Source organism: Anolis sagrei, chromosome 3 (assembly GCF_037176765.1).
Source record: "Anolis sagrei isolate rAnoSag1 chromosome 3, rAnoSag1.mat, whole genome shotgun sequence".
Lineage (NCBI taxonomy): Eukaryota > Metazoa > Chordata > Lepidosauria > Squamata > Dactyloidae > Anolis > Anolis sagrei.
The window spans coordinates 243642308-243669476 of record NC_090023.1 but is presented as its reverse complement, the minus strand read 5'-3'; the positions used below and the strand labels follow the sequence as shown (position 1 = coordinate 243669476).

Below are 27169 nucleotides of genomic sequence, written 5' to 3'. Positions count from 1 at the left end.
TGTGTGTGTGTGTGATACTACACTCTCGAGAAAGACAAGGCAGATGTTGATCCCTGAAAGTTCCTTTGTATGCTATTATTTAGGTCATTATAGAGCAATCTATGGTTGATGTAAACCTAGATGCATTTTTTAAAAAGTTGCTAGAATGAAATTTCAAATGAGAGCCACCATCAGTGTTGTAATGGATTCAAAGCTCACAGGGTCAATGCTTTGAGATCTTGCAATTAGCAGGGTTAATAATACAATGGATCACTTATGACCTCATCAGATGGTCTGATTTGCCCATCGTATGCTTCTTTATTTCCCTTTGCGTAGAATTTATAATGACTGTTGGTGTTACTGATGGTTCCATGGCCTATAATAAAATTGTTGAAAATTGTTCACACAATGTACAGGCACTTCCAGCTGGGCTCCATGCCGAAAAGGGAGGTGAAGCAGTGTCTTCTTCTGTAACATGGGAGCCTTCCCACCAGGAGCTCATGGATTCACCCCGATACAGGGAAATCCATGGACATTTATGATAAAGCCAATATTGTTGTTGTATATTAAGCTTCTTAGAATTCATTTGAATTTCTGGACTTTTATGTAGGTAGAGTAGCTCTATCAGTAGCAGTGACAATGATGAGCACCTTCATTTCATGATTTATAGTACTGATTTCTTCAATTGTAAGATACCATCAATTGTAAGATGCACCCTAATTTCAGTACCACAATCACCAACATAAATACACAAGAGACACCTAGTTTCTAAGATGCACTCCCATTTTTAAGAGATGTTTATATAGGAAAAATAGTGTGCTTTGAATTGAAGAAATTCAATATTATACATAATAGTGGAAGTCATGAAGTTGGCTGGAAGTACTAGAAGTAATAGTAAAAATAAAAGTACTTTCCTAAGCTCCAGAATGCACACAGAAATCTCCACGAGAACCTAAACCTGTACTGATGGGTGTGGCCTCATATTAGCCCCCACCCTGAGTCCCCATGGGGGAGATGGAGCAGGGTATAAATAAAGTATTATTATTATTATTATTATTATTATTATTATTAGTGTCTCAAGGTACAGGTGCAGCTGACAAACAAGGCTTAACTGTGTGAAGGTGCTCCTGGCCACCATAAACACCTGGGGTTCCAGGGTCAGCGATGAGTCCAGGATCACCCCCAGACTGCGAACCTGTGTCTTCAGGGAGAATGCGCCCCCATCCAACACTGATTGAAATCCCACACTCCAATCCACCTTATGACTCACCAAGAGTACCTCTATCTTGTCTGAATTTAGTTTCAGCTTGTTGGCCCTCATCCAGGCCATTACTCATGACAGGCACTGGTTCAGGACCAGAACAACATCCTTAGCATTTGGTGGAAAGGAGTAATAGGGTTGGTGGCATCCACATAAATTTGACACCAAACTCCAAAACTCTGTAAGATATCTCCCAGTGGGCACAGGCCAGGAAGTTGAACAGGAGTCCCACAGCAATACCATCTGGGTCCACCCCTCCCAGAAGGACTGGAGCCACTGTAAAACAGGGACCTCGAACCCCATCCCAGAGATGGCCCAGAAGGATACAATGGTCAATTGTATCGAAAGCCGCTGAGAAATCCAGGAGAATCAGCAGGGAAACACTCTCCCTGTCTAGCTTTCTTCGTGGATCATCTGGTTTCTGACTCAGGTTACAGTCTTTAAAACTTATTTTGAAACATTAAGAGGCATTTGTGCTGCAAGAGAAAACAGGAGGTTGCAAAGCTCTAGAAGGTTCTGCTAATCATAACTTTCAAACAATATCATCCAAAACCAAGTTCAAATAAAACCTCCACACCCATAATTGTCTTTTTGGACACAATCCATTTCCCATGGAAGGAATAGTAACACATTTTTAATCTTTCATAAGAACTCAAGAAATATGGCTGAAAACTTATGACGAGATTCTTTACATTTTGAGATGCTGAGTAAGGAATTTATTTGTGCAAAAAAAGAGTGTACTTGTGCAAGTTGACAATAGTGTACAAACAACCCCAAATGCTTTAACGCTCACCTAATAGAACTTTTAACATCATTTGTTTGTGTGTGACAATGAAATAAAGAATGTAACAAGCATTTACATGCCCAAATTGTACTTTAAAAAAGATTAATTTAGATTTTATCTTTTCAGATTGGACAAATAAGGTTATCAAGGGCGTGAATGAATCCATAACTGCTTTCTCTGAAAGCAATTATGAATGGGCAGTGTTCCCTAAGATCATGGTATTTATATAGATTTGAAACAGTGTTGCGTCTCAGTTTCTCCTCCGCATTTCCTTTTTTCACTGCTCATTTGATTCTCCTCTGGAACCCTACATAAACACTGGGGTGATACCATCTGTACTCTACAAATTCTTTTATTAACCCCAGGGACCTGCCTACAGCAATGCGGAAAATGAACTTGAAATTGGCTTGCCTTTTCCTAACTATATGCATAGCTATAATCATTATCATAGTCTGGGCTTTCCAGACAGGAGGGAAGAAATTCATGGTTTGTGAGAGTTTTCCCCAAGACCTTGATTTGGAGGAGAAAAAATGGGATATGCACAGCCTGATATTTGAGGATTTATCTCCAACAGAGATGATGCAAGTGAATAGGTACTTACAACAGAACCTTGGGGTACCACTGGTTGAACCTTCTCAAGCAAAGCCTGCTGACAACTGCATATATTCTATTACTCTTCAGCTTCCTCCAAAAGTAGAGGTTCTGAAATTCCTGGACCATCAAGGGAGAAGACCTGCCCGACGAGCATTAGTCACATTGTACTTTGGAAACCAGGAGGACCCAAACATTACAGAGTTATTGGTGGGCCCACTTCCACACCCTAGATACCACTATGATGTTACAGTGAAGAAGTATGGCAGTAAGTTACTTTATTCCAGAAGAACTTTATTGCGTAATGAGTTCAGAGCAATGCGTACATTATTGAAGAAGGAATATCCAAAAGCTCCAAACTTTATGGACAAGGTTTTTGATTACAATGGAAGCACTTTTCAGTATTCCCATGAATTTCCACCAGGATTCCAATCAGGAGACCGCCTAATCTGGGTTAATCATTTCCAAAGCGTTTCTGCCTTTTATCTGCACCCTTTGGGATTTGAGATTCAACTGGATATTAGTAGCTTAGATATTTCTGACTGGAAGGTGAAAAAAGTATTCTATAATGGACAATACTTTGAGGACATGGAGGATATTGAGAGACAATTCAATGAAGGATATGTTAATGTAGTCAAGGTGAAAAAGTCTCCTCCTGATGGGGGATATTCATCCTTACAACAAAGGGTACCACCAAAGGGTCCAGGCCCTCTTCACTATGAACCCCGTGGTCCACGCTACAGCATCAGGAATAACCAAATCAATTTCTTATCCTGGAGTTTTGCCTTTGGAACAGATGCATTCCAGGGCCCCCGTGTCTTTGACATCAGATTTAAGGGTGAGAGGATAGTCTATGAACTTAGTCTGCAAGATGCAATGACTGTCTATGGCTCCAACAGTCCAGGGCTAATGCACAATAGAATTATGGATGCAGCCTTTGGCCTTGGACGCGACCTCTTTACACTTACCCCTGGTGTGGATTGTCCTTACTTAGCTACTTATTTGGACAGACACTATTTTGTCGATACATCATTACCTGTTACCCACAAAAATGCAATCTGCATTTTTGAGCAGAATGATGGGGTGCCTATACGACGGCATTATGACGGGGCCGGAACTCCATTTTATGGAGGCTTAGTAGATTCAGCTGTTGTGTTCAGATCCATATCTACAGTTGGTAACTATGACTATGTGTGGGACTTTATTTTTCATCAAAATGGAGCTGTTGGTGTCAGGGTCCATGCCAGTGGCTACATTCAAACATCTTTTTTCTTTGGTGATGCTGCAGAATTTGGCAAGAGAGTTCAAGAGTGGGTGTTGGGTGCAATTCACACTCACAGCATTCAGTTCAAGGTGGATATGGACATTGGTGGTAAGTGACTATTTGTATATACACTTTTCTAAAGTGTAATACTTTTATCCATCTAGTGGTGACACAAGATACTGTAGGCTATATTATAGAAAAAGGAACTAAGAACTGGCAAAGTACATTTTGAATATTTTGCACATAAGAAAACTATAAAATTCACGATATCACAATTAGTTGACTGGTGACTTGAAGGCACATATACACACAGTGCTAGATTTTTTTTTGGTTGGGGGTGTCCAGTTATATTTAATTCCCAAATGTGGCAGGATAGCTCCAACTCTGTTTTTCAAGGGAGATTTTGTTAGTTTTTCCTCTTAAAGAGAGAATATATGTTCCCTAGGACCTCTGAGAGCAGAATATTATTTCCTGAAATATTCTCTGTTAAAGCCATCTGATGGTTGTCACAATGCTTGAAGGAGCAGTCAAGGGTAGGTTATGCCTCCCTTTCATTACCATCCAGTGATAAATATGTAGTAGGGCTCTTGTAAGCATGACACTTAAAATGTGGTTTTTGATAATTTTTAGAATGTTTTCTAGTTTTTTTTACTCCTGCTCAGCAGAAATGTTGTGGTCTTGTTTCTTGATGTCAAAATAGACAGTAGATTCCCCAAATTAGTAATAGAAAGAATATACATAATTCTTTTCTTTCCAGGTAAAAAAAGAGGGTTTTCCAATAGTTGGAATACATTGTTGGAAGGCCTAATAGACCCATGAGAATTTTGGGATTGATATTCAAATAATTCAAAATGGAATGAAATGGAATGATTATGTGAGACTCACTTTCTGAGGAGCAAACACATTTGTTTGTGTATGTAGTGTGGTGATTCTCACAAAATACCCATATCTTCCCCCTCACAGATCAATTTTTAATCAGCACTTTAGGTGTTAATGTATTGGAGGAATACTGTGAATAATGATTTATTTTCTTCCACAATGAATAATAATAATGATAATAATTATAACAATACATCACACAGTCCTAGACACTTGGGAAGTGTTCGACTTGTGATTTTGTGATACGAAATCCAGCATATAGATCTCATTTGCTGTGACATACTGTGCTTTTGTGTCAGTAAAATAATAACAATAATACATTTTATTCTTATATTCCACCACCATTTCCCCGAAGGGACTTGAGGCAGCTTACAGACGGCACAAAGTGCCTAAAAACAAACTTAAAAATGAAGCACAATATAAAATGCAATAAAATAAAACACATACACATATAAAAACGTCAACTCAGACTCAATAAAACTAAAATCATCAACCAGTGGTGGTAAGCTGCTGAAAACGTGGCCATGCTGTAAAAAATAGAAATGGAATAAGTGCAAGTTGCAACAATGGAGAGAGGGCATAGGATAAAGTGAAAGAATGTGCTACTACTCCACAGATTAGGAGTTACACTTGCTGCCAATATGTCTCTGGCTAGTATTCAAGGTGTTTCTGAAAACATTTCAGTCTTAAATAGTTTGAGACACTGAAAATTGAGGAAGGGACTTTCACCATTTGTGTCTGCTGGAGAGTTGAAGTCTTTCTCTTTTCAAGTTATACTGTGTTGATGACACTCAAATGATGGAACACTCATTTCATTTAGGGGCCAAGAAAAAAATTAGCTGTTAATCAAGCCTTTTAGGTCTCATTATTTCTTCCCAAATGATAATGTACATCATTTTAAAATATGTTTTTATTCCATTGTGATTTTATTATGTTGTTATTAAAATTAAATTTATTATTTTGCATTGTTTAACTTGTTTGAATGTTATTTGCAAGCCATCATGAAATCTTATGATAGAGCATGGGGTATGAGGCAGTGTGGCATAGCAGTTTGATTGTTAGACAATCACTTTGGAAACTAGGGTTTGAATCTCAAATCAGACATGGAAACTCCATTCTGATTTGGGACTATTTTACCTATCCCATCTATTTACCAAACCCAGAATGAAATATTGTGTGGAAGTGGGTAAAAGCTCACATACAAAGTAGATAGAAATATGCACAGAGACACAAATATACATATTTAGAAGGAAACATGTTATACACGGGTGCACAATTATTTTGGTTCAATCTTTACAACTGGCCTAGGGATCAGGAGCTGTGCAATAAATATCATCACCCTACCCATCCCAGCATGTTTCCCTCCCTCAGCAATCTCTACAGATATCATGGGTAAAAAAAATCAACTTGAAATGTATGTATCAACATCTAGGCAGGAAAATATTGGTTGATAATCATCAACTTTGGGGGAACACAGGCAACAGCTGATAGCTAAAGGCTGAACTATAGGCTAGGTCTCAGTTTGATTCAGTCTAATTGGATGGGCCTCTCTTTGGGTGTAGGGATCTTTCACATGTGGAGAGGCATGGATAGAGAACTCTTTCCAACAAAGAGAACAGATGGATGTTCATCAGAAGAACTGGAAGGTGGTTTGTTGTTCTACTATTATTTTAAGTTGCCCTTGTGAACTCTTCTCCTTCCTGTGTAAATGTGTTTCTGTGAATGCGTCAAACTAAGAGACACCAAGCAAATGAGCAAGCAAGCAAGCAAGCTTTTAAGTCAGTATTAAAATGTCTACAACCGAGTGGCAAAATCTGACTTTGAGTTACTGGAATGCATTTTAGTTCAGACAATCAGTATCCTGGATAGCTCTTGATAAGTTTACAGGCCACCAAAATATATCAAATGTGAATAGTTGCAAAATGCATCACATTGACCCGTGTTCTGTTTTGCTTGGTAATGGCTCCAAAATTCTAGGATTTATGGCCAATTTTGAGCATTTAAAACATATATAAATTCAAGACATCCTTTATTCTCTTTCTCACATGCATTGTCAGATGTAGACTTATTTCTAGTCTTCTGTGGTCTTTAAGAACCAATTGTGTATAATTGCACATGAAACAAATGGAACAATGGAGACTGAGGCAATGATACTCTGTTCTCATAAATTGGTAGGAATTTCTCATTTTCCACTTCCTTTCCTCTGTGCCAGCTGATACTGTGGCCTGGTTTACCAACTCTTTGGAGGACCATTATGTGATGATATGATAGAGCTAAATCCACTAGTAGAAGTGCAGATGGACCTTGATTGTGATCTACCAGCCTTGTACACTCTATAGCAGGGGTCCTCAAACTAAGGCCCGGGGGCCAGATGTGGCCCTCGAAGGTCATTTACCCGGCCCTCGCTCAGGGTCAACCTGTCTGAAATGACTTGAAAGCACACAACAACGATGACAACAATCCTATCTCATGAGCCAAAAGCAGGCCCATACTTCCCATTGAGATACTAATAAGTTTATATTTGTTAAATTGTTCTTCATTTTAATTATTGTATTGTTTTTAAGTGATTTTTTGCACTCCAAATAAGAGATGTGGTATGCATAGGAATTCATTCATGTTTTTTTTTTCAAATTATAATCCGGCCCTCCAACAGTTTGAGGAACTGTGACCTGGCCCTCTGTTTAAAAAGTTTGTGGACCCCTGCTCTATAGGATCAGAAAATAGATCTGCATGTTTGATTATTTGATTGAAACTGCCAAAAGAGATGACTGGAGATAGAAAACTAAATCCTGGATCTTATTGTTAGAGACTGCTAGAGTATACTCATTGAATTATTTATTTATTTATTTACCATATTTATATACTGCCCCTCTCAGCCCGAAGGTGACTCAAGGTGGTTTACAGTCAGCAATCAATGCCCCCAAACAACATAAATACAGTTTAAAACTGTATTTATTTACATATAATATAAATCATATAAAAGCAATAAAAATAAAAGCCATAAATCACAATAATTATTTCCTTGTTAACTCCTCACAGATTCAATGAACCTACTAAAGATTATTCAATAGAATTAATGCCCTCTTAATTTGTGAGAAAGTAAAATGTGTTTATGGCAAAAAATATCAAGGCAGATGTTTTAATTTAATTTATCTGATTTTTGTCCAAAGGATAAATATATCTTAATTCATTTTGAACTTTTTTTAAAATGTTGTGGTTAGAAGATTTCAGGTATTACATGTTTTAAAAAGCAATAGCTACTGTTCTTTCTGTTTTTGGTCTTCCATATTGAAATCCCAAGACAGCATGGCCAGCGGACAGTGACTCTGAGAATCACTGCTTTACTCAACATTTTAGAGTAATATCAGGTTAAAAATAGAGATTGGGTAATGCATATTGGGAAAGTAAGAGGGAAGACCGTTGTTGAAAGATAAGTCTGACCATTAAAAAGAAGCTGTTGAAAGTGTTGTTGGGAAAGCATCAAGAAATAAAGTTTCTGTTAAAGTTACCTAACTATTTTACATGTCAAGTATGGTCTTCAAGGCTTATTTTGAAACATTAAGAAGTGTTTCTTCTGTAAGAGAACTGAATGTTGCAAAGTATTGGAAGTTTCTGGCAACTATAAATTTCAACTGAAATTATGTGATGGATCCCCCCCTCCCCTGGGCAACTGTCTTTTTGATATTGAAACCATTTACTATGAAAGAAGAACTCACAAATTCCATAGAAGGAATATTCTCATTTTTAACATTCTGGATGAGAAGCCAAGGCATTTTGTAGAGGAATCACAATGAGATTCTTTGCTTTTCAGGATTCTGGTCAAATAATATATTTGCTCAGAAATATTTGTTAACTATTACAAAGGTACGAAATGACCCAAAACTCCTGAATTCTTGCATAATAGAAGAAAAAAAAACTTAACTCATTTATTTGTTTGCAATAGTGAAATAAACAATGTAAATAGCATTCACACTTCTAAAAAGAACACTTGGTTTAATTTAGATTTTATCTGTTGTCAATCCTGCAACTAATGAGGTATTTAGATTGAATGGATACATTTATTCCGGGTGTAAATGAATTCATAATTGTTTCCTCTGAGCAATGCATTTAAACACGGAATGGGCGGAATCTAAGAGCATGGTATTTATAGAGTCTTCAGTTTCTTCTTGCCATGTCCTTTTTCATAGTTCATTTGATTATGCTTTGCAACTCTACATAAACTCTGGGATTATACAATCTGCACTCTACAAATTGTTTTACAAACTATAGGGAGCTGCTTACAGCACTGATGAAAATGAACTTGAAATGGACTTATCCTCTCCTAGCTATATGCACAGCCATAATTTTCATCATAGTCTGGGCTTTCCAGACAGGAGGAAGGAAATCCATGGTTTGTGAGAGTCTTCCCCAAGACATTGGACTAGAGGAGAAAACTCAAGATATGCACAGTCTGATATTTGATGATTTATCTCCAGGAGAGATGACACAGGTGAATAGGTACTTTCATCAAAACCTAGCTGTGCCGCTGGTTGATCCTTCTGAAGCAAAGCCAGCTGACAACTGCATTTATTCCATTACACTTCAGCTTCCTCCAAAAACAGAGGTTCTGGAATTTCTGGACCATCAAGGAAGAAGACCTGTCCGTCAAGCACTAGTTGTAGTTTATTTTGGAAATCAGAATGATCCAAACATCACTGAGTTTTTGGTGGGCCCTCTTCCAAACCCAACATACCACCATGATATCACAGTGGAGAAATATGGTGGAAAGCTACCTTATTTCAGAAGATTTATGTTAAAGAATGAGATTCAAGAATGGAATACATTCATGAAGAAGCAATATCTGAAAGCTCCAAAGTTTATGCACAAGGTATTTGATTACAATAGAAGTAATTTTATGTATTTTCATGCAATGCCTCCAGGGTTCCAATCAGGAGACCGTCTAATCTGGCTTTTTCATTTCCAAAATGTGTCTGGCTTTCCTGTGCATCCAGTTGGATTTGAAGTCCTACTGGATGTCAGTAGCATAAATATTTCTGACTGGAGAGTGAAAAAAGTTTTCTATAATGGTCAATACTTTGAGGACATGGAGGATATTGAGAGACAATTCAATGAAGGGTATGTAAAAGTAGCCAAAGTTAAAAAGTCTCCTCCTGATGGGGGGTACTCATCATTAAAGCAGAGGGTGCCCCCTAAGGGACAAGGTCCCCTGCACTATGAACCTCGTGGTCCACGCTACAGCATCAGGAATAACCAAGTCACCTTCATGTCCTGGAGTTTTGCCTTTGGAACAGATGCATTCTATGGGCCGCGTGTCTTCGACATCAGGTTTAATGGTGAGAGAATAGTCTATGAACTTAGCCTTCAAGATGCAATTGCTGTCTATGGCTCCAACAGTCCAGGGTTAATGCAGAACAGATATATGGACATAAGTTATGGCTTGGGAAGTAACCTCCACACACTCATCCAGGGTGTGGATTGTCCTTACTTAGCTACTTATTTGGACAGACACTATTTTGTTGATACATCATCACCTGTCACCAGAGAAGCCTCAATCTGCATATTTGAGCAGAATACTGACGTGCCTATACGACGCCATTATGAAAGTGGCCAGGCTCCATTTTTTGGAGGTTTGGTAGATTCAACTGTTGTGTTCAGGTCCATAACTTCATTTGTTAACTATGATTATGTATGGGACTTTATTTTTCACCAAAATGGAGCTGTTAGTGTCAGGTCCTATGCCAGCGGATACATTCAGTCATCTTTCTTCTTTGGAGATGCTGCAGAATTTGGCAACAGAGTTCAAGAGTGGGTGCTGGGAACAATTCACACTCACAACTTTCAGTTCAAGGTGGATATGGATATTGGTGGTAAGTTACTATCTTTTGCAGTCATTTTTCCTAAACGTAGCATATTTATTTCTGTATTCGTAGCACCAGATACCACACACTGTATTTCAGAGGAAGGAACTGGCAAAACGATATCTGACTATTTCTTCACTAAGAAGAAATATATGGTTCTGGCACAACTTACCTGTCCAAATGTATCTATGCCCCGTCCCAGAGTTTAAGATTGTCTGGAGAGACCCTGCTCTCGATCCCACCATCCTTGCAATCGCATCTGGTGGGGACGAGGGACAGGGCCTTCTTGGTGGTGGCCCCCCACCTGTGGAAGTCACTCCCCAGCAAAATTAGGTCGGCTTCATTCCGCTTTTCCTTTAGGAAGAGGGTTAAATCATGGTTCTGGGACCAGGCATTTGGGTAGCAAAGCTGACAGCACAGGTAATGGCATGAGAACAGACTATGGACAGGTTTTGAATTAAATTGGGTCTTTGGATGCTGAAGCGGACTTGGAAATGGCTATATGGCTCATAATAATGTGTTAGATTGATTTTAACCTAATGTTTTTATTCAATGTGCAATTGTGTTGTTGCTGTTTTTGTATATTGCAGCATTGAATTGTTGCTAGTGTAAGCCACCCTGAGTCCCCCCTCGGGAGTTGAGAAGGATGGGATATAAATGTCAGAAATAAAATAAATAAATAATAAATAAGAAAGCTCTATGAAATTTATGGTATCACCATTACTTGACAGTTCAGTTGAATGCACACATACACACAGAGTGGTAAAATACTTTTTTGGTGGTAGTCTGATTATTTTGTGTTCCCAAATGTGAAAGGAGAGTTCCTTCTCTTTGATTAGTTGAGGATTTCGATGATCTTTAAACATATAATAGTTGTTTCCTAGACCCCCCAGTGGTGCAGTGTGTTAAAGCTGTGAGCTGCTGAACTTGCTCACTGAAAGGTTGGTGGTTCGAATCTGGAGAGTGGAGTGAGCTCCCACTGTTAGCCCCAGCTACTGCCTAGCAGTTTGAAAACATACAAGTGTGAGTAGATCACTTCTGCAGGAAGGTAATAGTGCTCCATGCAGTCATGCCAGCCACATGACATTGTACGTGTCTACGGATAATGCTGTCTCTTTGGCTTAGAAATGGAGATGGGCACCACCTCCTAGAGTCAGACATGAGTAGACTTAACGTCAAGGGAAAACCTTTACTTTAACCTTTAGAGCCCTTTAGGGCAGGGCTTTCTACCTCCTGCTGAATTATCCAGTCAGGCTATCAAAATAGCTATCATAGTGCTTGATGGAAGAGTCATGGGAGGTTGGATTTTATCTCCTTTTGTTATTATAGAATATAATAATAGAGTTGGAAGAGATCCAAAGGACCATGTAGTCCAAACCCCTGACATGCAGTAACACAGAAGCAAAGCATTACCGATATATGACCATCCAACCTCTACTTTAAACATCCAGAGAAAGATGTTTAGTTGGAATATCTTTTCCTGCCATTTGAATATTTCAACCTGTGCCCCAGTATCCAAACAGCACAAAACAAGCTTTTCTCCTTTGCAATGTGATTCCTAAACATGGCTATCAGGTTCCCTCCCAGCCTTCTTTTCTCCAAGCTAAACATAGCCAGCTTCATAAGTCATTCCTCATAGGGCTTGGCTTCCAAACCTTTGATCATTTTGGTTGCACTTATCTGGTCTTGTTCTAGCTTGTCAATATCCTTCTTGTATTCCAGTGCTCAGTACTGGACCCAATATTCAAGGTGAGGTCTGATCAGGCCCGTAGCCAGGATTTCGTTTCGGGGGGGTGGGGGGGGGGGGGTGGGGTGGTGGTGAATTTTTTTTCAGAGGGGGTTTCGGGGGGGGGGGGCTGAGTTTCGGGGGGGGGGGGCTGAGTCTGAGTGAAAGAGGGTCTAGCCTAGCAAACCTTTTGTATCATTACCCCAATACCCCCATGCATATGGGATATATTGAGTATGGTGATCAGATCATGATATGAATAAACATAACAGTTTAAATAATGCACCAGTAAGGCCTATTCGCGAACCACCATGAAAATTTCGGGGGTGGGGGGCTGAAGCCCCCTGAGCCCCCCCCCCCCCCCAGCTACATGCCTGGGTCTGATCAAAGCAGAGTAGAGTGGGACTATTACTTCACTCACCTAGACACTGTACTCCTATTGATGCGGCTTAGAATTGCATTAGCTTTTTTAGCTGCTGCATCACACTGTTGACACATGTTCCATTTGTGGTCTACTAAGATGCCCAGATCCCTTCTACGTATACTGTTTTTAAGCCAGGTGTCCACCATCCTATATCTGTGCATTTCATTTTTATTGCCTAAGTGGAATACCTTACATTTATCCCTGTTTTCTATGTTGTCCATTCCACCATCTTTTTCAAGTCAATTTATAAGCTTCTTTGAAAGAATGTCATAGGAGACCTTGTTAAAGACATTTCTGAAATCAAAATAATCGACATCCATGACATTCCCTTCATCTACCAATCTTGCAACTCTAGAAAAAAAGCAGTAAGATTCATTTGGTACAACTTGTTTCTGACAAACCCATGTTGACCTTTTGTGAGTATGCAATTTCTGTCTAAGTGCTTACAGATTGTTTCCTCAATGACATGCTCAAGAATCTTTCTTGGTATTGATGTCAGGCTGACTGGGTGGTAATTGTTTATTTTTCCCCCACCTCCACTTTAAAGATGAGGACAACATTTGCCTTCTTCCAATCTGCTTTTTTCCAGGAATTCTCAAAAATGATTGCCAGTGGTTCTGAAATTACTTTTGGCATTTCTTTTAATACGCTTGGATGTAGTTCACCTGGTCATGAAGAATTGAATTCATTTTTAATGGCTAGATATTCCTGTATTGCCTTTTACCTATTCTGTGCTACATTTATTCTAGTGCATCCTCTGCACCATCAACTCCTATGTTGAGCACTGTTAAATGTTTGGGAAAAGATAAAGGCAAATAAGGTATTGAGTAGTTCTGCCTTTTCAGTCATTTTGCCATTACTCATACACAGTGACCCTATCATTTTCTGGTTCTTTCATTACAACAATACAACAATACAATAAGCCTTTATTGGCATAACATGGCAAAGAGTATAAAACATAGTACACGTAATAAAAAAAGGGCTTCTCGTTTGCTACACATTCAGTTTGCAGACTTCATTCAGGAATCTTGCCACTGAAAGGCAGCAGCTAAAGTCCTGGCAATTTAAAAGCAAAATCACTTTGTCAGAATCGCTGCGGTTCTTCAGTGAATCTATAGCTTGTGTTAGCAGGCTGGATCTTAGCTCCTGGTAGAGTGGACAGTGCAGGAGAATATGCGGTATGGAGTCTAGCTGTCCTGTGCTGCAGGGGCAGACCCTCTTGTCGCTCGGGAGGCCATTGAGTCTTCCTCTATGGAGCGGCGATGGCATGATGTTAAATCTAGCCAGCATGTAGGCTCTTCTGTAAGAGGGGTTGGTGAGCTCTGTGATGTAAAAGGCTGGATTTCCCTGTGTGTATGGAATTGCCAAGTTAATAGGTGAGCAGGATTTGTTTGCCAAGCTCAACAATTGGTTGTAGTCCCTTTCTAGCAGCCTCCTTTTGATGAGGGTAAAAATCTCGGAAAAAGATAGTAGAGTCAGGAAATCGCTGTCGTAGCCCAATTCCCCGATCTTTGCTATGACAGTTGAGCACCATTTGGAATGGTGGAGTTCGCTCAAGGTGAGTTGAGTCAGAGAGTCGCTGGGACTTTGATAGTGTATAGATAGCCAAAATTTAATGACGATTAGCCAGATAGTAGCCTCAATAGAATATTGCCCAGATTCAAGACAAAGAACTGCATACGGGACACAGTTGGGGGCACCATATAGTTTGTGGAGGAATTTCGAATGAAAAGATCTGATGGCGCTGTTATTGGGGGTTAACCAGATGGGTGCTCCATAGAGAAGTTGTGACATCGCCTTTGCTTTGAAGACTTGCAGAGCTAGAGGGATATATTGATTACCCCTGGAGTGGAAGAACCTCCTGGTCGCACTGCCACTCGATTTGGCCCGGGCCAGTGTATATTTTAAGTGGGTGGACCATGACAAGTTTTTGCTAAACCAGAGACCTAGGTATTTGAAGTGTTTTACTTGCTCAATATAATGGCCCTTTATCTTCCAGACTTGTCTTTTGTTGCTTTTCCCAAACGCCAAGATTTTGGTTTTATCGTAGTTCACCTGCAGTTCGTTCGTCTAGCAAAAATCAACAAATTTATGCAGGAGTCTTTTTAAGCCCACATGAGAGAGGGATAATAGGGCTGCATCATCTGCAAATAGCAAAAGGGGGACATGCTTTGGGCCAATCTTGGGGCTATGCCCGTCAACTTGGGCCAGGGCTGTAGGGAAATCGTGCAAAAAGATGTTGAAGAGGAGTGGGGCTAGTACACACCCTTGTTTGACTCCCTTTTGAACCAGGATCGGGTTTGACAGGCATCCCCTGTGGTCTTTCACCTGGCAGAGGTTTTGGTTGTGCAATTTCTTAATCAAGAAGGATGTGAGGGCGATCTGGCTGCGACATCTGTCACCCCATTGATCGCCAGGGTTGATTCGGCTGATCTGGCTGGCTAGGCGGGTGTCCCCTTCCTCCCTCACCGCTCCATGTGCATCCCTCCCGAAGCTGCGCGCTCGGTGGAAGAGGACGACGTCCCAGGTATAGAAGGAGTGTACCGAGGTCTCCAGTCTTCGGTCCCGGGTTTACGATAGCTGCGCTCCCCTGCTAGAACCTCCAAACAAGCTCAAGGTTCTTTCATTAGTCTCTAAAGTGGCATAAGATGTTTTTGTATACTGATACCTGGCCGCTCTAAATGAGTTCAAGTCCCCAGGACCAAATCAACTACACCCAAGGGTATTGAAGGAACTAAGACATCTCGGAACCATTGGCAATCATCTTTGAGAGTTGAAAATAGTCATGTTGGTGGTGAGATGTGTGTGCAGGTGACAATACTGAAAGGGTATATGTCTGACATTTCTTTTATTATAAAAGCCAGGAAGCAATGATACACACTCCACAATGTCACACACTATACCGAAATGCAGAAGAGTAGGCAGAGGAAAGGACACTAGAGTGATAAGTAAAAAAAACACAGATCTCTAGAAACATTGAAGGGAAAGTGTGAAAGTGCCTGTTGTACTGAGAGTACTTTTCCATGTACAGAAAGACTGTTTTGGAAGTGGCACAAAAGACCAATGTGAAAAAGGTCCTAGATTTAAAACAACACAACTATGATCAAGAAATCCTTGTTGCCCAAGCAGGGCAGAAGCCAATCACCCTGGATCACCTTATATTCCATTCAAACATTAGCTAGAAAAAAAGTTATTAAAAAGGCAGCATTTTTTGATGTAGCACAAACAATCAGAAAAAGTCAGTATATTTTATAAATCAATCTTTCATCCTGAAAAGTTCTTCTTTGTCCCACTAGAGGGTGATAAAACTGTTTGGAATTTCATTTGCCATTGAACTTCAGAAAGGCTTGACTGCACTTTTCTGCAGAATCCTTTTTATTGTGAATGCACGCCAGAGTTCCAGATATTGTAAAAGCATTGTTTGCAGAAAGTGGGGGGGGGGGGGGGGGGGGAGAGAAATCAATGGCATTTCAGAAAAAGTGGAAAGCACAGAAAGCTCTAAATTGAATTTTATAGTTTGCAACCATCAGAAACAGGATATCTGTAGCAATTCCTAGAATCATAGAGCTGGAAGAGACCATAAGGGCCATCCAGTCCAACCCCCTTCTATGCAGGAATACACAATCAAAGCACTCCTGACAGACGGCCTCCCAACCTCTGTTAAAAAATTCCAGAGAAGGAAATCCCACAACACTCTGTGGCAGTGTATAGTCTTTTTCTGTCAGGATCCCCCCATGTTTAGTTACAACATGTTTTCCTGTAGTGTCAGTCCATGGCTCAGTGTTTAAGGACACTTCCACACAGCACCCCCCAAAAACCCGGGCTTTCCTGGGGGGGTGTCTAGATGCCCTCCTGGTAACTACCCAGACACCCAGAAGTCTCCCATTTAGATGCTCCAGCAGTCCTCCTGTCATGTAGAAATGATGCACAAGGAGGCGGGGGAATGGGGGGGGGGGAAGAGTGATTTTGCCAGGAGGTTTTTGATGGTGCCCTTATGCCTGGAAGAAGGGAGTTGGAGTAGATGGCCTTTGGGGGTCACCTCCAATTCTAGGGTTCTATGGAAATGTAGAATCGTTCAATATTAGTTTTTATTGGTTAATACAAGAGGCATCATTCAATGAGATCGCTGTTGTGGCTTTTTTTAAAAAAATAATTTTTATTAAGGGTTTCCATCATATTACAAAAAAAACTTGTTGAAAGAGAAGGCTAGATGTAGGGTGGGAATGGGAGTAGTGAGGGTTGAGATGGAGGGGTGTGAGGGGGAAGACGGGGAGGGAGGGGAGGGAAAGGATAAGGAGTCAAAGAAAGTGAGGGCGGGGGGATAAAGAAGGAAAAGTAAGAAAAAGTGGAACTAAGTAAGAAAGTGTTGGAGACAGATGGTCAAAGTCTCACTCGTTGACTTCCTTCATATCTTCTAAGTGGGGGGTTCCTTTTCCTTCTTTCACTTTTATCTTCTTTATAGTTTTCTCTTCTGTTTACTGAGCTGCGCTATCAAACAAATGGTCAGTATAATTTATCACTTTAGTCCAATCAGTTTCTTTTATAGGGGTTCCTTTACTTTTGGTAATCAAATATGTTAACCTGTCCATGTTTTTGATATCTAGGACTTTCTCAATCCAATCCTTAGTTTCAGGAGTTTCTTCTTTCTTCCATAATTTCGCATAGCATATTCTTGCCGCCGTTGTCATTAAGAAGATCAATTTGTCTAATTTTTTTTTCCATTTTTGAGTCTAGTATTCCTAGCAGGAAAATTTCTGGTTTAAATTGTAGTTTCACATTTAGAATTTCCTGTATTGTTTTATGGATTCTTTTCCAGTATCGTCTTGCTTTTGGGCACTCCCACCACATGTGATAGTATGAGCCCTCCACTCTCCCGCACTTCCAGCATTTAGGGTTTACATTTTTGTACGATTTATTTAATTTTTTGGGGGTCATGTACCATCTGTGGGCTACCTTTAGCCAATTTTCTTTTAGGTCTATTGCGTAAGTATATCTGATTTTTGTTCTCCAGATCTTTTCCCAATCTTCTTTTTTAATAGGTCTGCCAAAGTTTTCGTTCCATCTTTTCATATATTTTTTCTCTCCCTCCTTCTCTGAACTCCATTCCAATAATTTCTTATACAACTTGGTTATTATCTTCCTGTTTGAGTTTAAGATCTTGTCCCAGAAGGTGTCTTGTTCTTGGAATCCTTGTGCATAGTCCTTTTTGTAGCATTCAGTTATTTGAATATATTGGAACCACGATATATTTTTGTTTATCCGATTCATTTCTTCTTGTGTTTTTATTACTCTTTCGCCCATCTCTTTTTTTAATATATCTTTGTACTTTGGCCAATTATTCCAGCCCATCTCTCTTCTTTGGGTAGCTTCTAGAGGAGAGAGCCATAATGGAGTTTTTTCACAAATTTTAGCTCTGTATTTCTGCCAGGTTTTTATGATTGTGGATCTAATTAAATGGTTACCAAATTTCTTTTCTTTCTTGGGGTCTCCATACCATAGGTAGTGGTGCCAACCAGTTCTTAGTTCAACTCCCTCTAATATGAGTAGTTTTTTCTTCTTTAGTTCCACCCAATCCTTGACCCACATCAGCGCGCAGGATTCGAAGTAAGCTCTTAGGTCCGGTACAGCAAAACCGCCTCTCTTTGTATCTTCGGTCATATTTTTAAGATTAATTCTTGCTTTTTTCCCTTGCCAAATATATTTCATTATATCCTTATTCCATTCTTTTAGTAAATTTTGGTTCCTAATTATTGGTAAATTTTGGAAGAGGAAAATAATTTTAGGCAATATTTTCATCTTAACACAGGCAATTCTTCCCATTGGAGATAGATTTAGGTTTCTCCAACTCTCTATTTCTTTTTTCATTTTCTTCCACCCTTCTATATAATTGTTCTGAATTAATTGTATATTTTTAGCTGTCATTATTATGCCTAGGTATTTCAATTTAGTTACAATCTGGATGTTCCATTTTTCCCCTAATCTCTCTTTTTCTTTCTGTGCAATATTCTTCGTTAAGGCTTTTGTTTTATCCAGGTTTAATTTGAAGCCCGCCACCTCGCCGAATTCATTTATTGTTTGTATCCATTTTCCCAGGTTTCTTTCCGGATCTTCTATTACGCATATAACGTCATCGGCATACGCCCTTACTTTAAATTCCAAACCTTGAATTTTTGCACCCTCTAATTCTTTATCTTCCCTGATTTTGTCGAGTAGTATCTCTATGGTCATAATAAATATTAGGGGAGATAAGGGGCAGCCTTGCCTCGTACCCTTCTCTATTACGATATACTCTGTTTCTTGCCCATTAACGCAGATTTTTGCCTCTTGTTTCTCATAAATTGCATTTATCATGTTTTGAAAGTGGTATCCAATGTCCATTTCCCTCATAATCGCTTTGAAAAATTCCCAATTTACCCTGTCGAATGCTTTCTCCGCATCAAGTGCTAGAAGCATTACTTTTCTTTGGCTATTAATCTCGTAGTATTCGATCAGGTCTATTATTGTTCTGACATTATCCTTCTGCTGTCTATTAGGGAGGAAACCAGATTGTTCTTCTTGGATTCTTTTTGAAAGTAATTTTTTTAATCTCTCTGCAATTATATAGCTAAATATTTTATAGTCCTGATTTAGGAGTGAAATGGGTCTGTAATTTTTCAAATTTTCGGGGTCGGAGTTTTCTTTATGTATCACCGTTATATTTGCCTGTGTCCAGGTATAGTTTTAGTTTCTCTAATCATATTCATAATTCTTTTTAAGTATGGTATTAATTCTTCTTGGAAGATCCTATAATAGATTGCGGTGAATCCGTCCGGGCCAGGGGCCTTGTCTGTTTTCTGATTCTTGATTGCCTCTTTTATTTCTATATCAGAGAACTCTTTATTCAGCTCTTCTCTTTCCTCTTCTGAGATTCTTCCAATTTTCCTATTTCCTAAGTATTCTGAGATTTTTTCATTGTTTATCTCGTCTCTTTTATATAGGTTTTTATAATATTTCATAAATTGTCTTTTTATTTCCTCTTCTTTTGTATATATTTTGTCTTTATCTTTTAGTTTTGTTACGAATGTTGCTTCTCTTTTCCCTCTTAGCTTCTTCGCTAGCCATTTTCCTGGCTTGTTAGCGTTCATAAAATGGTTTTGTTTTAGAAACTTCAACTCTTTTGCTTTCTCCTCTAGTTCTAGTAGCTCTCTTTGTTTATGTAGTAGTTTTAGTTTATCCGAACTCTTCTTGTCTCGGGGGTCTTTTTTAAAATTTTTCTCTTCTTGTTTAATTTCTTCCATGATTGCTTCCCATTTTTGTCTTCTTACTTTATTCTTTCTGGCTTTCTGTTGAATGAAGTTGCCTCGCATTACAGCTTTGCTGGCTTCCCACACTGTATAGAGGTGTGTTCCTTCCTTATCGTTTATGTCAAAGAATTCCTTGAGCTTTTTTCTGTTGTTTTCTATGTCCTCTTCTCTTTTCAGTAGGTTTTCGTCTAATCTCCATCTTCTAGTCGTTTCAGATAGATGTAATTTCATCACTAATGGGGAGTGGTCTGAGTCTATTCTTGGTAATATGCTTATTTCCTTGACTTTCAGTGTTAGGGAATTTGTTATCCATATCATGTCTATTCTTGACCAGCTTCTGTAGCGGTTCGAGTAAAAGGTGTAGTCTAATTCCTTTTCATGTTTCAATCTCCAAATATCTTGTAGTCTGTATTCTTGTATCCAATTTAGGATTGACTTTGGTAGGTTTCCACAGTTCGATGTTCCTTTCCCCTTCTGTTTTTGTTCTTTGCTTCTATCTACTTTATTGTTTATTACGCCGTTGAAATCCCCTAGAATTACTAATTGATCAAATGTTTGGGAGTCTATTTGTCTTTTTACTTTTTCCGCAAATGTTGTTTTAGAATCATTTGGGGCATAGATATTGCATAGTAATAGTTTTTTCCCTTGAATTGTGATGGTGACCCCTCCAAATCTTCCCTCCTCATCTTTAAATGCTAGGGTTGCCGGTATGTTTGCGTCTATGTATGTAACGACCCCTCTTTTTTTTTCACTTGCTGAGGCGTAAAAGATTCTTCCCAGTTTTTTGTTATTAAGGTGTGCTACATGTTTTTGTATTATGTGCGTTTCTTGTAGGGCAATAACGTGAAACCTTTGCTTTATTAATCTATTAAATATTTTATTTCTTTTATTCGGTGAGTTAATCCCATTAATATTCTGAGAGTAAAGTTTTAATTCTCCATACATTCTTCTTTTTGCGTCTCTTCCTCCTGCTCCTCTTCCTCCTCCTCCGATTCTCCGTATCTCTCGTCCTCTTCCTCCTGTCTCATTTCTTCTTCTTCATTTGCTTCCTCCTTCTTTCTTGATCTTTCATCTTTTAGAATTTCATTCGACGGTATTCTTAATGACCATTCTGATTGTTCTTTCTGCCTATCTTGTCCGTTTTGCCTCTCAGGGGAGTATCTTCCTGGCTTTTTCTTCCTTTCTCTCTCTCTTTCGTGCTTATCTCTTCTTTTTCCAGCCTCTCTTTTTATTTTGTCTTAAAAATCTTTTGCACATTCTTCATTCAAGATCCAGTAACGTTGCTCTCTGTAAGTAACCATGAGACCATCTCCTTTCTCCCAGCGAAATCTTATGTCTTGTTTCTTTAGTTCCTCGGTAAGGAAATTATACTTCCTTCTTTTGTTCAGTGTTGCTTTCGGGTATTCTCTCAGTATCGCCACTTTCTTTCCTTTGTAAAACACATTCTTGTTGCTATTTATTTTCAGCACTTCGTCTCGGACCGTTTTTTTCGTGAAATTCACGATCACGTCTCTTGCTGTTTTATTCTTTTTTGCATATATAGTATTCACCCGGTATATTCTGTCCGTATGGTTTATGACTTCTTGGTCCGTCCAATTCAGCATTTCTGATAAGATTTCCGTTACTTTCTCTTGTATGTTCTCTTTGGCCTCTTCCTCTATATTTCTTAGCCTGAGTTGATATTCCAGGGTCTTCGCTTCTATAGCTTCTTGTCTTTCTTCTATCCGATGACTTTTTAGGTCAAAGGTTTTCATTTTCACTGATATTTCCCCTTGTTCTTTCTTTAGCTCCTGCTTTTCCTTCTTAAGATCCTTTAGTTCTCTTTGTATAGAGGCTATGTTTCCTTTCATCACTCCCAGTTCTTCTTTCAGGCTAGCCATCTGTTCCTGTGCTATACTTTGATACGCATCCTGTTTTTCCTGCATTTTGTCTTGTTTATCTTGCATCGTTTGTATTTCTGCTAGTATTTTTTTCATCATCTCTTTTATGTTCATCTCTTTTGGAGGTACATCCTCAGACAGGGAGTTTTTCCTAGCTGTTCCTTTCATTTCCTTTAAGTTTTCTCCTTTGCCTTTTGGTGTGGTCATCTCTCCCTTCGTCACTGTCTTTATATTCCTCTTGTCTTTTATCTTGTCCTGTCTTTATATTTGCTATCTTTTCCTTTTGAGGCTCTAGGGAGATAACTGAGAGGGTATAAATGAGTCGTTAGAGGGGGGAGGGAGAGGAGAGAGAGAGTGGGGGAAGTTCAAGTTTTCTAATTACTACTATCTACAAATTCAATTCTTCTCTTCCCCCTCTTTTACTCAGTCTCTCTCTGTCTTTAGATTTCAGTATTCCAATTTAGGGGGGGGGGGTTTGTTTATTTATTTATTTGATAGTTTTTTCCTTACCCTTTTCCCTCTGTTCCTCTGCTCCTTTCTTATTGCGTCTGTTTCTTCTCCGCTTGTCAGTTACCTTCGTTTACTTTCTTGTCCACCGTTACACCAATCTGCTTTTTATTCCACTTTCCTTCCTCTGCTCTCTTCTATTTCGTCTTCTCTCACGTTGTTTTCTAATTTCTTGTAGAGTTTTTACTTTGTTTCACCTTATTTGCCCTTCTTCCGTTCTACTTCCGCCCCACCTCGGTTACTTCACGTTTTTTCTCGCGTTATCTTCATTCACAGTCTCGGGCTCTCTCGGGCTTTCTCTCGCGAGCTTACTTCCTTGTTTTCTTTCTTGCGTAGTTACGCAGCGCAGTGACGTGGCGCGTTGCGTCTTCCCTCTGTTTCCCTCTGCTTCCTGATATGTAGCTCGCGTGGGCTGCTTTATCAGCCCTTGTTCGAGGTGGCGTCCTCAAGGTCAGTTCTATGTTGTCGTGTTAACCCTTGCTTGACCTACTTGTCCAACTTGTCCTTAATTGTGGGTATTAGTGTGGGCAAATACAAATTCTCCCTCCCAAGTACTTTTAATTCTAATTCTTTTCTTCCTTCTCTCTCTTCTCTTTTCTTTTTCTTTTTTTCTTCTTCTCCTGTATTCTAATGTCCTGCTTATGTCCTTTAATTTCTTTCTTATTCTTTTTCTTTCTTACTTCTCTTTGCACTTCTCTTTCTGCTACTCCACCACTTTCGTGTTTTCTTTCTTTCTTTCTCCTCTCCTCCCTCCTCCCTTCTTCAGGCTTGTAGTGGAATTAAGAGAGCGTCCTAGAATTTTCCAATACTTCAATATTACAGTATTTCACTTCTCCTTCCATCTTCTCTTTCTCTCCCCCCTGAGGTTTTACCTCTTCTCTCCGCTTTTTCTTTTTAGTTCTTACCTTCTGTCCATCTATTATTCTCTGATTAGTTCAGAAGAGGCTTCTTCACCCACTTTTGGATAGATTCTTACAGCAAGCTGCTGTTTTCTTTCATTCTTTCATTCTTGTCTTTCTTCCTCAATGGAGATGTGCACGCTCGAGGATATACAGGGACGCGATGCCCTGTGTGCTACTGTGGCGACCCGCCTTACCTCGGGGATCTAATTGCCGGACCCTTTTGGGAACCCTCCCTTGAGGGGAGAGCCCCCTTTAGGGTCGTCGGCTGATCCCCTTGCGGTTACGCAGTTTTCCCCACCTCGTTCTGTGGGGAAAAGGGAGCTGTAGCTCTACCCAGCCGCTTACAGAGCAGGCTCTTCCCTTCCGAGGCTAAAGAGTCCTTCTCCTCGCCATTGCGGCACACCGGAAGTCCCAGATCGCTGTTGTGGCTTTTTAAATTTTTTTTTGTCAAAACTTTAAAAAATCCCTAAAATCAGTAGATATATGAATATTTCTGAATTTGGGGGGGGGTGGTGGTCCTCTTTTCTCTTGTGTCATTGTATAGAAAATTCAAGAAGGTAACAGTTGTCTTTTTTTTTTTTAAAAAATGTTGTTTTAAAAACTTTGCAAATTCACCAAAAATCCATGGATAAGTGAAACATTCTGAAACTTGATGGGCTAATAACAGTGATAAGTGTGTTCTACCACTGTCGTAGGTTTTTCTCAAATAGCTGTAAAACTAAAGGAGAAAGGAGCCCCTGAAGTTTTCTCAATTATAGTAATTATACTTGTTATAGTAACAAAAATTTCACTACCTATACTTTAGAAACACTTTAGAAACAAAACACCAGCACCCCCTAATTTTGTAATGACTTTTGATTTTTTTTTCCCGATTGTCCTCTGTGTCGCAGTGGGTTAAACCTCTGAGCTGCTGAACTTGCTGACTGAAAGATCATAGGTTTGAATCTGGGGAGCATCATGAGCTCTCACTGTCAGCCCCAGATTTTCCCAACCTAGCAGTACAAAAACATGCAAACATGAGTAGATTAATAGGTACTGCTCTGGCAGGAAAGTAACAGCGCTCCATGCAGTTGTGCTGGCCACACAACTTTGGAGGCGCCTACGGACAATGCCAGCTCTTCTGCTTAGAAATGGAGATGAGCACCAACCCCCAGAGTCGGACATGACTGGACTTAATGTCAGGGGAAAACCTTTGCCTTTCAATCGCACATGTGCGATATTTATGACTAGTTTCATTCAAACCAATGATATTTGGATCCCAAATATAATTTTGTACTCTCTCACTGATCAGCTCAAGATTCATACAGCTTTCATAAAATTGTTGTAGTCGAGATTTGGCCATGGGCATTCACAGTTCTGTGACTAGCCAATAGTCAGAATTGGAACATGAATGAAAATTTGGCAAAAAATACTTTTCAATTTTAATTCCTGGAGTACCTTAGTCAGACACTTGCTTTTTTGTTGTTGCTTTTTTTATATATATAAAAAACTCCACAGTATTTTAGCTAGGGCACTAACTTTTTTTAAAAAAAGAACAAAATAATATAATAACCAAAGTTCTTAAAAATGAATTTTCACCTTCAGAAAAGAGAAAAGGTAATGCATGTTTTCTCTTGAGGAAAAAAAAAACTGACCATAATATTAAAATGTAAAGATTCTGTTTAAGTTGTGTATTTTTTTTGCCCATCTGCTCACTGATTAAAATTTTTAAAAAGCTATTGTTGCAAAGATTTAGCCAAAGGCATCTATAGTTCTATAACCAGCTAGTAGTCAGAGTAGGACTTGGAATGAAAAGCTGGCAAAAGTTACTATATAATTTCAGTTCCTAGAGTGCCTCGGGCAGGATAGCCACGAGATTTTTAAAGGAATATAATAATATAATCAGCAAAGATCTGGAAAATGAAATCCACCTGGAAGAATGGTTAACTTGAGCACCAGGTGTTTAAAACCAAGCCTAACATATAGGAGGCATGCATTTTTCTCTAAAAATAAAGCCTGTGGGGAATAGGCTTATGATACTATGGCTGTCTAAAACAAGACACATGCTCTTTGTGTCTTTCATTTAAGGTCACCAATTTGGGCATTTTGGGTGGCAGAGTGTTAGAGTAGTAGGAACTGCGGAAGATGCAAAAAGTGCAGCATGCACATGTTTTATCCATTCCAATTGCAATTACCAGGATGAAACATTCTACGTAGGTGTGAAAAAACTCAAACACAGATCAGACAGGAGATATGTACATAAGCACATGACTGGTTGCAAACAGGCATCTTATATTTAGAAAGAAACATGTTGTGCAGGGCTGCACAATTATTATGGCTCCAGGGTTTACATCTGATGTTAGCTCAAAAGTCAGGAGATGTGACGGAAAATCACTGCCCTGCTTGTATCCCACAGCATTTTCTACAAATTTCATGTGTAAGTTATCATCTCAAAAGTGAAATATATGTCTTATGACTTACAAGGTGATCAGACTGGATAGATGAGACTATTAAGGGTGTGAATGAAGCCAGAACTGCTTTCTCTGTGAAATACCTTTAAGCAATGAGTGGGTGGTATTTTGTAAGATCATGATATTTGTATAGTTTTGAAACTCAGTAGCACTCTCAGTTTCTCCTCCCCATCTCCTTTTTCATTGTTCATTTGATCCTTCACTGGAACTCTGCATGCTAGGATTTTGCATTTTGCACTCTACAAATTGTTTTACAACTCCAGGGACCTGCTGACAGCACTGATGAAAAAGAACTGGCTTATCCTCTCCTAACATTATGCACAGCCATAATTTTCCTCAAAGAAACTGTCCAAAAAGATGACTAGAGATGAAAAACTTCCCTGGATCTTATTCCTAGAGACTGCTAGAGTAGACTCAATGCTTCGAGATCTTACAAGGCAATTGGAAAAGAACCCAGGAATATCAGCATACACAGCAAAGGTAGCTTAAGAAGTAAATCTGAACTTTCTATTTCATGATTAGGAGATTTCAGGTATTACATGTTTTTTTTTTAAAAAAAGCAATAGTCTCAATTTTTGATCTTCCAGATTAGAATCCCAAACTAGCCTGGCGAGTGGTCAGACATTCTGAGAATCAGTGTTTTACTCTACATATTAGAGAAATGTCAGGCTAAAAACAGAGATAGAAGTAATGCACATCTGAGAAGTAAGGGGAAAGAATACTGTTGAAAGATAAGCCTGACCATTAAAAAAGAAGCTGTTAAAGTGTTGTTGAGAAAACATTAAGAAATAAAGTTTCTGTTAAAGTTACCCAACTATATTTCATGCCAAATATGGTCTGCAAGGCTTATTTTGAAACATTAAGAAGTGTTTCTTCTGCAAGAAAATAACAGGTTGCAAAGTATTAGAAGGTACTGTCAACTATACATTTCAGCAGAAATTATGTGACGGACACCCCCCCTCGCCCCCCTGGGCAACTGTCTTTTCTATAATGAAACCATTTACCATGAAAGAGAACTCACAAATTCCACAGACAGAATGTTCTCAATTTTTAAAATCCTTGTCGAGAAGCCAAGACATTTTGTAGAGGAATCACGATGAAATTCTTTGCTTGTCAGGATGCTGGTCAAATAATGTATTTGCACAGAAATATTTGTAAACTTTCACAAATGTGCAAAATGACCCTAAACTCTTGAATTCTTGGATAATAAAAAATGTATGAAACCATTTATTTGTATGTAATAATGAAATAAACAATCTAAAAAGCATTGACACTTTAAAAAGGACACTTGGTTTAATTTAGATTTTATCTGTTGTCGATCTTGCAACTAATGAGGTGTTCCGATTGAATGGATAAGTTTCTTCAGGGTATAAATGAATTC

General features: G+C 39.1%; 1 protein-coding gene and 1 pseudogene across 1 annotated transcript in view; both read left to right on the top strand.

Annotated features, from left to right (window-relative positions):
* Window positions 1-2561: 2561 nt before the first annotated feature.
* Window positions 2562-3995, top strand: LOC137096592 (primary amine oxidase, lung isozyme pseudogene; annotated as a pseudogene).
* A 4959-nt stretch (window positions 3996-8954) lies between these two features.
* Window positions 8955-27169, top strand: part of LOC132770573 (amine oxidase [copper-containing] 3-like) — a 57209-nt gene continuing 38994 nt past the window's right edge. Inside the window, exon 1 of the mRNA XM_067466006.1 lies at window positions 8955-10625. Coding sequence (XP_067322107.1) covers window positions 9047-10625 — 1579 coding nt within the window. The 5' untranslated portion in view covers window positions 8955-9046. The remainder of the gene's footprint in view (window positions 10626-27169) is intronic.